At 66.2% G+C, this 11,049-nt stretch overlaps 3 protein-coding genes across 3 annotated transcripts in view; 2 read left to right on the forward strand and 1 right to left on the reverse strand.

Annotated features, from left to right (window-relative positions):
• Positions 1-33: 33 nt before the first annotated feature.
• On the reverse strand, positions 34-6,565 carry CHLRE_13g569700v5 (uncharacterized protein). The gene is made up of 8 exons (XM_043069352.1): positions 6,392-6,565; positions 6,237-6,273; positions 6,029-6,115; positions 4,115-5,635; positions 2,550-3,746; positions 2,017-2,358; positions 1,481-1,617; positions 34-1,248 (listed from the first exon to the last, which is right to left on the reverse strand). Exons 1-8 carry the CDS (start codon positions 6,448-6,450, stop codon positions 915-917), a joined length of 3,714 nt encoding a protein of 1,237 aa, XP_042917327.1. The 5' UTR covers positions 6,451-6,565; the 3' UTR covers positions 34-914.
• Positions 6,566-6,735: 170 nt separating this feature from the next.
• CHLRE_13g569750v5 (uncharacterized protein) lies at positions 6,736-9,469 on the forward strand. The gene is made up of 2 exons (XM_043069353.1): positions 6,736-7,228; positions 8,077-9,469. The coding sequence occupies exons 1-2, from the start codon at positions 6,871-6,873 to the stop codon at positions 8,349-8,351; spliced, it is 633 nt and encodes a 210-aa protein (XP_042917328.1). The 5' UTR covers positions 6,736-6,870; the 3' UTR covers positions 8,352-9,469.
• A 46-nt stretch (positions 9,470-9,515) lies between these two features.
• Positions 9,516-11,049, forward strand: part of CHLRE_13g569801v5 (uncharacterized protein) — a 6,372-nt gene continuing 4,838 nt past the window's right edge. Inside the window, exons 1-5 of the mRNA XM_043069354.1 lie at positions 9,516-9,658; positions 9,890-10,001; positions 10,249-10,323; positions 10,663-10,761; positions 11,021-11,049. The exon at positions 11,021-11,049 is cut by the window's right edge and continues 135 nt beyond it. Of these exons, the coding sequence (XP_042917329.1) occupies positions 9,629-9,658; positions 9,890-10,001; positions 10,249-10,323; positions 10,663-10,761; positions 11,021-11,049 (345 nt within the window). The 5' untranslated portion in view covers positions 9,516-9,628. The remainder of the gene's footprint in view (positions 9,659-9,889; positions 10,002-10,248; positions 10,324-10,662; positions 10,762-11,020) is intronic.

The following is an 11,049-nucleotide window of genomic DNA, read 5'->3' on the forward strand; positions in this document are numbered from 1 at the left end:
AGTGCGTGAGACCAAGTCGCGCCTGCAAAGGGCTGCTCCGAGGGCTTACAGACGGCGATCTGGGCCGCGGCCATGCGTCATTCCGATTGTGCACTGGCCTTGGTTTGCAAACCCTCTGCTTCCTTCGATTCTCTCTCCTGCTTCTTGCCCATTCGACCTGTGATCCTGCATGATACTTTGTCCTGTGCCTGTCACTGCCCTTGCCGCTTATAAACTACAGCGTGCCGCGCCCCGCAGGGTCCGGTGCAGCACACACACACGCAGACGCAGAGACACACCGCCGTGCCCGCACCGACCCAGATCCTCCAGTCCCTCCATGAAAGTGCAGTGTCTCTCCTCTGCAAGCCTCGCAACCGCGATAGATGAAATACAGATATTCCCGTCCGCCGCCTGGGGCCGTCACAATACCACCACCCGAGGCCAAGCGCCCCCAGCCGCACCCGCACCCCAACCTGCATCCGCACATGTAAATACACGGTGTCAAACGCAACGAACCTTCCGCCCGCTCACGTCACAGGCACTCCCAAGACGTTTAGTGTGCTCGCCCGGTCCTAGTTGCAGCCGCGGAACCGCCGGGTTTGCCGCCGGGGCCGCCGGGAAAATGTTGTTGCCAAGCCGTGAGCGCGTGCGTGCGTGCATACGTGCCTGCCGGTTTCCCTCGCACCCGGCTCCGCCAACCCGCCCTGCTCGTATCCGGGTATGGTAGTGAAAGGCACCCCCAACGCGTCGTCATCATCCGAACAGAACCCAGTTCACCGTGCCCATTCCCCTGAATGCGGGGCGCACACTGCTACTAGTCTCCCCCCGAGCTCCAGCCCTTTAGTCCACACGCTCCGTGCCTGCTGCCTGCGCCTGCTGCCCGCACCTGTTGCTTCCACCTAACGCATCAACGCTCTAGCGCTCAGCTCAAACCTTCACGCCTGCTGCTGCTCCTTCTGCTCCTGCTGCTGCCCCTTCTTCTTGCCGCCAGACCGCTGCCCCTTCTGCGGCTTCTGCCCCTTCTTCGCCCCCTTCGCCGCCTTTGCTGCCTCCTTCTGCTCCGCCCCTGCCGCCGCCCCTGCCCCTGCCCCAGCCCCCGCCTTCGCCCCTACTCCTGCTCCAGCTCCCGCCTGCCCCTGCTGCTGCTGCTTGAGCCGTCGCTCCGCCAGCAGTGCCGCCCGGGCGGCCTGCACTCGGCGCTGCGCGGCCGCCGCCTTCAGGTCGCCGTAGCCGGGCATCTCCTTGAGCGGGATGCGGAAGTGCTCGTACCTGTGTGATTGTACATACACACATACACACACATAAGCACATGGTGGTGGTGAGGGGCTGCATAGCAGGTGGAGGCACTCGTTTTCCCCCCGCCTCCCCCACCACTCTTCCTATCTCCCAGTCCTCCGTCCCTCGCTGCTCCTCCCTCCTCCTCCCCTCCCCTCCTTCCTCCTCCTTCTTCCTCCTTCCCCCCAGCTCCTCCCACGCTCCCCCTCCCCTGGCCCCCTCTCACCAGCGCTGCAGGTCCTTGCACTCGAACGCCGCCAGCGCCGCCAGCAGCCGCCGCCGGTGGTAGGGCCGCAGCTGCTCCAGCGGCGTGGCGGCCAGTACGGACAGCAGGGCGCCGTACCAGCGCCGGGGGATGGGCACCTGGGCGCGGAGGGAGGAGGGGGGCGAGAGAGGGGGGAGAAGGTTTGGGTACGGCACGTGTGCGTGGAGAACATGGGGGCACGTGTGTGTGTATGTGTGTGTGTGCGTGTGTGTGTGTGTGTGTGTGTGTGTGTGTGTTAAAAAAAACGAAACGAAAGCCCGCCCAATGACGCGACGGAGTTACTTACCGATACCCACCATTTTACCGAGCGTCGCGTGACTGTCGTGTGTGTGTGTGTGTGTGTGTGTGTGTGTGTCGATCAGGCGGGTGAGGGTTGCAAGCGAGGGGTACCTGCGCCGGCACCCCTGCACCCCGGCCCCGCACCAGCCTGGGAGAAAGTCCACAGCCCCAAGCCCCCACACGGACCAGGACCCGGACCCCCCTGCCCGGCCCCTCACCTTGAGCAGCCCCAGCGCCCACGCCAGGTCCGCAAGCATAGCCGGACTGAACGTGGCAGTGGCGCTGTAAGTTGCGGCGGCGGTGGCGGTGGCGGCGGCGGACTTGGACGCACCTACCCCTGTCCCTTGCCTCCGCTCATGTCCTGCCCCTTGCTGCTTTTGCACCCCCTCCGCCGCTGGTTGCTGCGCCCCTTGCTGTTGCTGTTGCTGCTGCTGCGCCCGCGCCGCCGCCAGCTGCTGCTGCCGCGCCGCTGCCGCCGCCAGCGCCGCGCCGCTTGCCTCCCACAGCGCCGCCAGCCACTCGTCCGGCGGCGTCACACCCAGGAAGGCATAGCCGCGGACCTGTATTTTGGTAATGTGTGTGTGTGTGTGTGTGTATTTGTGATGGCGTGATAGGTTGATTATGTGCGTGCTCTATGACGAACAAGGGAGGTGTAACGTTTAGACAACACGACCACACTTTGCTTTCCCAACGAACACACGGCCCTTTGTCCTTTCCTAACAAACATAGGGCTCTTCCCTCCCTCCCTCACCAGGTGGCTGATCTCCGTGGGCGACAGCCGCCCCGCCGCCAGCGCCGCGCCGCTGGCCGCCAGGTGCGCGTCCAGCCACACCCGCCGCGGCTTGTACTTGAGCCGGCCCAGAGCCAGCACCACTCCCGCCAGCGCGGCCCCGTCCATCCCCACGTACTCCTCCTTCCGCCCCGCCTCCCGCCCCGCGTCCTGCTCCTCCTCCTCCTCCCCATCCTGCTGGTGGTGCTGGTGTTGCACCTGGTGCTGCTCCTCCTCCCCGCCACTCCCGCTGCCGCTGCCGGCACTGCCGCGGCCGCCGCGGCCCGCGTGCGCCGCCGCCGGCCGCGGCGCCGCAAAGCGCCGCGCGAACTGGTCCAGGCACGCCTCGATCCACGGCGCCGGCGGCTTGGCGGCGGCGACGACGGCGGCGGGCGCGCCCGCCGGCGGCGCGATGCGGCAGGCGCCGTACATCAGCATGGACAGCTCGGTGTCGTTCATGGCGGGTACGGCACGTGCTGACGTCACGTAGAAGGCGTACAGCCACGGCACTGGCGGCGCCACCCGCAGGCACGCTAGCCCGTACAGCATGTGCGCGTAGTCCTTGGGCCGCAGGCCGCCGGCGGCGGAGCTGCCGGCGGAGGCGGCGACGGCGCCTGGCGGCGCCGCTGGCGCCAGTGCTGCGTAGGACCCCAGCAGCAGCCCGCGAATGTAGGAGGGCGGCAGGCGGACCGACATGCGCCAGGGGCGGGCGGAGCTGTTGATCCGGCCCAGCACGTACAGCAGCCGCGCGTAGCTGCCGCCGTGCATGTCCGACGGCGGCGGCGCCGGACCCGACCGCTGCTGCTGCTGCTGCTGCTGCTGCGACTCCGGCCCCGCGCCGCCGTCAATGCTACTCAGCGGGCCGGCGGCTGCGCCGCCGGCGGCGCCCCGGCGGCGGCTGGCCGCCGCCGCCGCGGCGACGGTTGGCGCCGTCGCCTTCGGCGGCGGCGGCGGCGCCGCCGGCACCACTGCGTGGCTGCTGTAGCGCAGCACGCGCTGCAGCGCCGCCAGCGTGGCCTCGACCCGCGGGCCGTGTGAGAAGGGCAGCGCCGCCAGCGCGCCCGCCACCGCCACCGCCTGCTGCCCGGTGAGGTCGGGTGCGGCGAAGGCCACCTGCTCCAGCACGCGGTCCCACAGCGCCAGCACCTCGCCGCGGTCCGAGCGCGCCACCTCGCCAGGCTGCGGGGAGAGTTTGGTGGGATTAACGGGGATTGGCGGGCTTGAGTTTCTAATTTGAGGGAAACGAAAGCGAGACCGGGGAAGTGAGGGGAAGGGAATGAGCGAGGATACGTCGCCCACCCTCCGCTTCCACCACCCGCCAAACCTCAACGCCACGCCTCCCAGACTCAGGCTCTTGCCTCTTGGCCGTTGAGATTGGCGCCACAAGCCCGCCAACCCGCCAACCCGCCAACCCGCCAACCCGGCAACCCGCCAGCCCGCCAGCCTCCCAGCCCCCGCTCCTTGTCGCCTTCTCCTAAGCAGTCATGCCTAGAACCCCGCCAGCCCGCCTTCACCCCGCCCCTCTGCCCCCTCGCGCCCACACCCACCTTTTTCCAGAACCGCGCGAGCCGGGTCAACGTGGCCGCCACGTGCGCCGGACCAAACCGCTCCCGGTGCGAGGCGTACAGTCGCCGCAACTGCTGCCAACTGCCGGCACGCCACACCAGCCCCAGCAGCTTCTCCTGCGCGGCCTCCGCCTCCGCCTCCGCTGCCGCGGCTGTAGCAGCCGCAGAAGCGGCGGCGGCACCGTTGCCGCCGGCAGTAGCAGCAGCTGTTGCGGCCGCAGACTGCATCAGCTGTAGCAGCTCGTCCAAACCAGGGGCTGCGGCCACTGCTGATGCAGCTGCTGCTGTGGTCGCCCCCGCTGTCGCGCCGGGCTGCTGCTGCTGCTGTGTTGCTACTGCCGCCGCTGCTGCTGCTGCCGCTGCTGCTGCTGCCGCTCCCGTGCCGGCCAGGCCCGCCCCCAGCCGCTCCTCAAACTGCAGCAGGTCCTTCCACGTGCGCCCCAGCAGCTCCGTCCTCACAGCCTCATCACGCGCCAGCAATAGCTCTGAAGCGTCAAGCACCCGCACCTTGGCCCGTCGCCGCTTCACAGCCGCTGCCGCCGCCGCCGCGCCCGCATCCCCGCCCACGGCGCCGGCGGCGCCGCCACTGCCGGTGCTACTGCCGCCGCCACTGCTGCTTCCTGTACTGGTTCCGGTGCCACTGCCGCTGCCGCTGCTGCTACTGCCGCCTTCGGGCACGGACTTGTAGACGCGCTGCGCGTTGGGCGCGACGCCAGGCGGCGCGGGCGGCAGTAACTGTAGCTGGTCGATTTCGGGAATGAGGACGTCCGAAGAGACTACGGTCGCCGACAGGTTGCCTGCCACCGGCGTGCCAGCGTACAGTGATACAGCCTCCGGCGACACGTCCATGCTACTGCCGGCGCTGAAGCTGCCGCCGGGGCTGCCACCGCTGCTACTGCCACTGCCGCCGCCACCGCCGATGGAGGAGGCCGGTGACCCCAGCGGCCGCAGCACGGGCGGCGCCGCCGCGGCCGCCGAGGAGCCCGGTGGGGACGGGAAGCCCGGGAAGGCCACTGCTGGGGTGCTACTGCTGCTGTTGCTCCCGCTTTTGGAGGCAGCCGTGCTGGTGCCATTGACGGGCCGCTGCGGGGGTACCGGCCACGACGGCGCAGCAATGCTGCTGCCACTGCTACCCACCGCCGCCGCCGCAGCCCCGTTGGCTGACACACCCGCCCGGCCATTCCCATTCCCGTTCCCGCGCCCGTTGCCGCCACCGTTGTTGAGCTTGCCGCTGCCGCTGCCACTGCTGTTTCCGCTAGCACTGGTGCTGGCGCCCAGGCCGCTGCGGCGCCGGCTCTCCAGCTGCGCCTCCTCCTCCTCCTCCTCCTGCTCGGCAGGAGAGGTGGCGAACACCTCTTCATGGTCGCTGTCGAGGACGCCGGCAACGGCCACGGCGGCAGCGGCTGCTGCTGCTGAGGGGCCGCCCACACGCAGCAGCCCCTCGGGCTCATCGTCCGCGAGGCTGCTGGCGGCTTCGGGGAAGCCGCGCGGCGCAATTACCACCTGCATTATAAGCACAGGAGGCGAGAGCGGGCGGGAGGGCGTGTGATGGTTTGGCGGACGGTGGTTTAAGCGGGTGGCAGAGAGGCGCGAGGTGCGGACCGGGGCGCGAGAAACACGGAGGCGGATGTTAATGCCGCGAGGTCGAGGGAAAGGGGACAGGCGCGCCACGGGACAAGCCGGATGGGAAAGCCAGGGCATCGCACAATATGCAGAGCAGAGCCACGGCTTGCTAGACAAGCCAACTCTGGGTTGGTTTGAGCGCGAGAAAGGGAGACCATGCGTTCTTGTGAATGAGCCCTTTGTTGAGCCTGCCCGACACGCAACGCACCAACCGTGCCACTTGGCCCCTGCCTGCACGCGCTCGTTCGCGTGTGTCCCGTTCCCTCAACCCACCTTCACCGCATCGCGCGCAATATGCGCACTGCTAGGTCCACGCTCGGACGCCCTCCAAATGTGGCGCGAGGAGCCGCGTGTGCCGATCTGCGGCAGACGGCGACATGCCAGCGAGAAGTGGGGGTCAGTTCGTCCTTCACAGTATCAGGCACGTGCTGCAGCTGCCCAAATACAAAGTAAATATTGTGCGTTCACGCGTTGGCCTTACCGCATCGCTCGCTCGGCCTGGCGCTGCAAGCGCACGTCTGCGATCATAAAAAACACACACCAAGCGTGTTGTTGAACGATCCTTCGTTTCTGCTCTGCATATCACGACATCTCGCAGGCGCAGCGGGGTTATCGCTGTATGTGGGCTTCACCGACCTCTTTCCTACGCAGCCTGCACCGCCGCCCAAACGTCCAACGCTGCAACGACTAGACATACGTCAGGAAGCCACCTAGGAGCAAGAAAATCTAGAGATGGACGTGTGGCTGGCCCATAACAAGGGGCGTTGCGTGGCCGAGGTTGCGCGCACGGCCCACGCTTGAGCAAACGATAGTACGATGCCTAAATCTTGCGTTTGGACTGTTTACTGGGAGCGTCGGTCGATCTCAGAGCAGGGTCGATTTCGGTCCCCATCGCTGGTCGCTAAGTTTCCATGAGGCGTTGATGTGATGTAGTTTAGTGTCAGTGTTAAGGCTTAACATGTGCATTACGCAGCGAAGCTTTTAGAACAACAGCCTTTTCGTGGACGAAGCGTAATCCATTGGTCCTTGTCGGAAGAACTCCTCCTGCACCTTTTTTGCCGCACGGTCGCATTGCGTAGTGCCTCTTCAAGCTTGATTTCACCAGCAATTGCAAAATGGCCCTGCTGGCAGCGGGTCGCAGGCTGCCTCTAGTGCGGGACCTCTCGGCGCTTGCCATCATCACGAGGCGGGAAGCCGGGACTGGCAGCTCATGGCTCACCTCCGCGCTGATGAGCACCTCTAGCAGCTCCAGCGGCGGCAGCGCCAGCGCCAGCGGGGGAGCGGACGCGCCTGACGCGGCCAAGACGCCCGCTGCGAGCCCCGATGCCGATGGCGACAAGCAGCCCGTGGCCACCGCACCCGCGACGGTTCCGGAGTCCGCCAGCTCCTCTCCTGCCACCCGCGACGACGAGGGGGACTGGACGGAGGTGGTGCACGCCTCGGGCCAGGTGTATTACTGGAATCAGCGGACCGGTGAGCAACAGTATTGGGGGCGGGAGGGGGAAGGCACGGGTTGGCGGTGGGGTAGGGGTGTGCCGGCGGTAGAGACAAGCTACCAGGGTGCGGTGCTCTGAGTTTTAGAGATTGGGTTGGGTAATGGCTTGTTGTCAACCATTGGGAAGTACGGTATGAGACAATAAAACACAGCCTCATGACCCAGTCCATGGTGAACCGAATTAGGGGGGGGGGCGTGTGTGCAAGGAGCAGTGCGCAGGGGCTGCGGGGGAATGGGGCCAGTGCCGGGTCCTAGGCAGTACGGGCCGGGACGGAGAGGGCATGGGAGGGTGCGCCTTTCTCCTCCTAGGCCGATCAGGGTGCTGGGGCGGCGTGTTCTGATTAGCAGTCGGGGGGGGGGGGGGTTGTAACTACCAGCTCAAACAAAACCAAACCCAGCTCCGCAAGCGAGGGCGAGGGCGGCGAGGACGGCATGCAGCTGGCAGCTAGCATCTGGGCGGCGTGGGTGGCTGCGTTAGTTGCTGCGTGGGTAGCTGCGTGGGTAGCTGCGTTCGTCGCTGCGTAATTGGCTGCACTACCAATGGTCAAGCCCTTCTCACCGGCACACAGCGGGCTCGACCCTGAAACCCACACGTGCCCCAACAGCCTCCATTGCCTCAATTGCTCCCAACCCCAAGCAAATCCCCACACCAAACCCGCGCGCCACTCGTCCCCGTGACATTGCCGTGCATGCGTGCACATACGGCACGAATGAACACACACACACACACACACACACACACACACACACACACACACACACACACACACACACACACACACACATGCACACACACGCTCACACGCGCGCACATACACACACACAGGCGAGACCACGGAGCTGGGGCAACCCAAGCCAGGAGGCCGCGGCGGCGGCAGCGGCGGGGGCGAGGGCGGCGGCGCGGGAGCGGGAGCGGGACCGGGAGCTGGCGCCGGGGGCTCGGAGGGCTCTGGGGCGGGCGGCGGCGCAGGTGCGGGCGGCGGCGCGGGTGTGCACGCCGACCCCCGTGCGGAGGCGCCGCTGGAGGACCGGACGGGCACATATGCGGCGGTGGGCATCGTCGTGGGCGCCTTCCTGGGCTGGGTGTCGCAGTTTGTGTAGTCAAGGACTTGTGTTGCGGGTCGCTAGCAGGGTACATTCAGTTCGTATGAAGAACGCGTTGCGAGCGAGCGCGCCGCGTGTTATCAAAATAGCAAGGACATGACAGCAAGGGGATATAAGCAGGGCGTGAAGAGGAGAGGGAGGCAGTACCGAAGTAGGCAGGCTGGGGAATGGACAGGGGGCATCTTTGCGGAGGCCCTCGGTATCGGGAAGTGATGGGCTTATGGTGCCGGATGCTGGTGTGGACATGGCTGCCTCAAGGCGGGAGGGCGAAGGCAGGCAGGGCCGAGGAACGGGCCGAGGACCAGGTCGCCAGCCGAGCGCGAAGATAGATTGCGGGGTACTGTGTCGGTGTAGCGCGCATTTTACAATGTAGATGAAGACACAGCACATAGGACGTGGCGATGGCACTCAGCTACCGGTATTCTCTGGACGCTAGTATCAGCGGCGTACACGGCGTCAGTGCGTACATGTTCCGTATGTCTTGCAGGCCACATTGGGCCCAGTGGTGCAAGCTCCCGTAAGCTGCGTTGGCGGCGTACACAGGGGCAAGAAGAGCGCGGTGCCCCTGACGCGTAGGCGGTAGGGACAGGGCAGCTGTGCTAAGAAAGGGCTGCGCACACACGCCCGCTGCGTGGCGACGCGGGGGTTGGTGTAACACGTACAGACACGACAGGTAGGGGCGATGCTTGTTGGAACCCTCTCCCGCTGTCCCGCTCCTGTGTGGCGCATGGATGGGCGTCGCAGGGGGCTCTGCGCGGGCTTTTTCACCGCGTGTGCTTTGCGGTCCTGCCTGTCTTGCGGGGGCATCAAGTGGGAGCGATGGAGCGGACGCGGACTCTTGGGGAGAACCGCCAAGCCACGGCAAGCCTCTAGTCTGTGTTTCAGTTGGCTAAACGTCAAAGCGATTCAGGCGTTGAGGCGTGTAGCAGACCCTGCAAGGAGGGCGGCCGCCGACCCACGCGGTGACGTCGTGCGCCCGCCCCCCCCATTGCGACCCACGGGGCGCTAGAGGCGGAGGGCCAAGACCCGCCCGGCCCTTTGGTCGCTACGGGCTTTCTCTTGTTTTTCCCTGCTCTTGTCGTAACCATTTTGCACCATTGTAATCTTACCCATTGTAACAGTTTGAAGCTTTGCTAGCGTTCCGCCGCTGAGCACAGCGGAGATACGCAATCACAGCGAGACGGCATAAACCGCTCGGCGCCACGCCGGTTGCCTGCTGCAGCCCGCCTGGCGGCCGAGACCGGCTGTGAAGTGTGAGGGCGGAGATCCACGAGATGACGAGTCTGCTGCAGGCCATTACGCCGGTGCGTGGGTTGGGGGCGCGCGGGCGCGGGGCGCGGGTGCACGTCCTTGGTCGGCTGCGCGGCACACCGGCGGCGGCGGCAGCGCTAGCGACCTGCCACTACTTGCCATACCCGCCCCTCCACCCTCCACCGATGTCACCTTCCTCCTCCTCGCTCTTTTGCCATGGGTTCAGTTTAGTATGGGCTGGTGTTAACACCCCCCTTTTGCCCTCCTTGCCGCCGCACCGGCAGGGCGGCCGCGGCGGGCTGACTAGCCATGCCGCCGGGGCCGGAACGGGCAGCGGCGTGGGCGGGCTGGGGTCGGCCTCTGAGCCGGCCAGCATGAGGACAGCCAAGATGGCAGGTGGGCACGTGGGGTAGTTTACTTCGATTCCAAAGAGTGTGGGTGGGAGAAGTGATGCTGGGGCGGGAAGGGCGCTGTACATTTATTCGGGCGAGCGCGGTCAAGCTGCTGATACTGCCACTGCGGCTGCTACACAGCCACAGCCGCCATGCCGACAACACAACACGTTCACAAGCAGACCTGTCGTCTCCTCGCATGGACTGCCCGCCATCCATCACAACCCGCTGTTGCCTCCTGCCCCCTGCAGCCGAGGCCGAGGACTTCTCACGGCGCATGTCCGAGTTCGAGTACGGCCTGGCCACCTTCCAGCGGGCCACCGTGGGTGGGTGGATGGGGGTGGGCGGATGGGTGTGTGGGGTGTGGTGGATGCGATTAACTTTGCTCAACCCTCATGTGTGTGTGTGTGTGTGTGTGTGTGTGTGTATGTATTGGGGACTTGCCAGTTTGATTTTTCTCTACCCTCCAATCCCCCTCTCTCTTGGTCTGAGTTTGGAATTGGGATCAACTACCCCCTTCCCCCGCCCCCACACACACCTCCCCCGCCCCGGCACACACACACCTCTCCCCCCGTACACACACCTATCCTCCACCCCCCTCGTTTTCGTTGGTTTTGGTTTAGTTTGGGCTGGTATCTACAACCCCCCACCCACCCCCGCCACAGACTTCCTGGAGGGGCTGCTGCCCATGATGTCCGCCCCCCTGCCCCGCGTGTGGGACCAGCTGCCAGACGGAGGGCTGGCGGAGCCCGTGCGGGCGCGGCGTGAGTGGGGGCGTGCGGGGTCTGTGTGTGTGCGTGTTGTGCGTGTGGCCTTATGCATGTGCGCGCACGTGTGTGTATGTGTGTGTGTATGTTTTGGTGAGGTAGGAGAGGCGGGGCGGGGTGGGGCGCAAAAGGGCCCTCCCCTCTCCCACCACCCCCCATCCCACCAACACCCAACTCCCCCGCCCCCCACCTCCCCCAAACTCCCATTCCACCTACGCCCCCACCCATCCCCTCACCCACTCCCCTCCCCCTCAAGTCTCTCACGGCTACCCCTCCGAGCTGCTG

The sequence above is a fragment of the Chlamydomonas reinhardtii genome, chromosome 13 (genome assembly GCF_000002595.2).
Source record: "Chlamydomonas reinhardtii strain CC-503 cw92 mt+ chromosome 13, whole genome shotgun sequence".
In the NCBI taxonomy this organism is placed as follows: domain Eukaryota; kingdom Viridiplantae; phylum Chlorophyta; class Chlorophyceae; order Chlamydomonadales; family Chlamydomonadaceae; genus Chlamydomonas; species Chlamydomonas reinhardtii.

Bases quoted from the DNA above. Each gene is read 5' to 3' on its own strand.
- CHLRE_13g569700v5 (XM_043069352.1), bottom strand. From the start codon at position 6,450: ATGTCTAGTCGTTGCAGCGTTGGACGTTTGGGCGGCGGTGCAGGCTGC. The intron at 6,274-6,391 runs GTCGGTGAAGCC...TTATGATCGCAG, and splicing joins GCAGGCTGCGTAGGAAAGAG to ACGTGCGCTTGCAGCGCCAG. The intron at 2,359-2,549 runs GTGAGGGAGGGA...ACCAAAATACAG, and splicing joins CCACGGAGATCAGCCACCTG to GTCCGCGGCTATGCCTTCCT.
- CHLRE_13g569750v5 (XM_043069353.1), top strand. From the start codon at position 6,871: ATGGCCCTGCTGGCAGCGGGTCGCAGGCTGCCTCTAGTGCGGGACCTC. The intron at 7,229-8,076 runs GTGAGCAACAGT...ACACACACACAG, and splicing joins TTACTGGAATCAGCGGACCG to GCGAGACCACGGAGCTGGGG.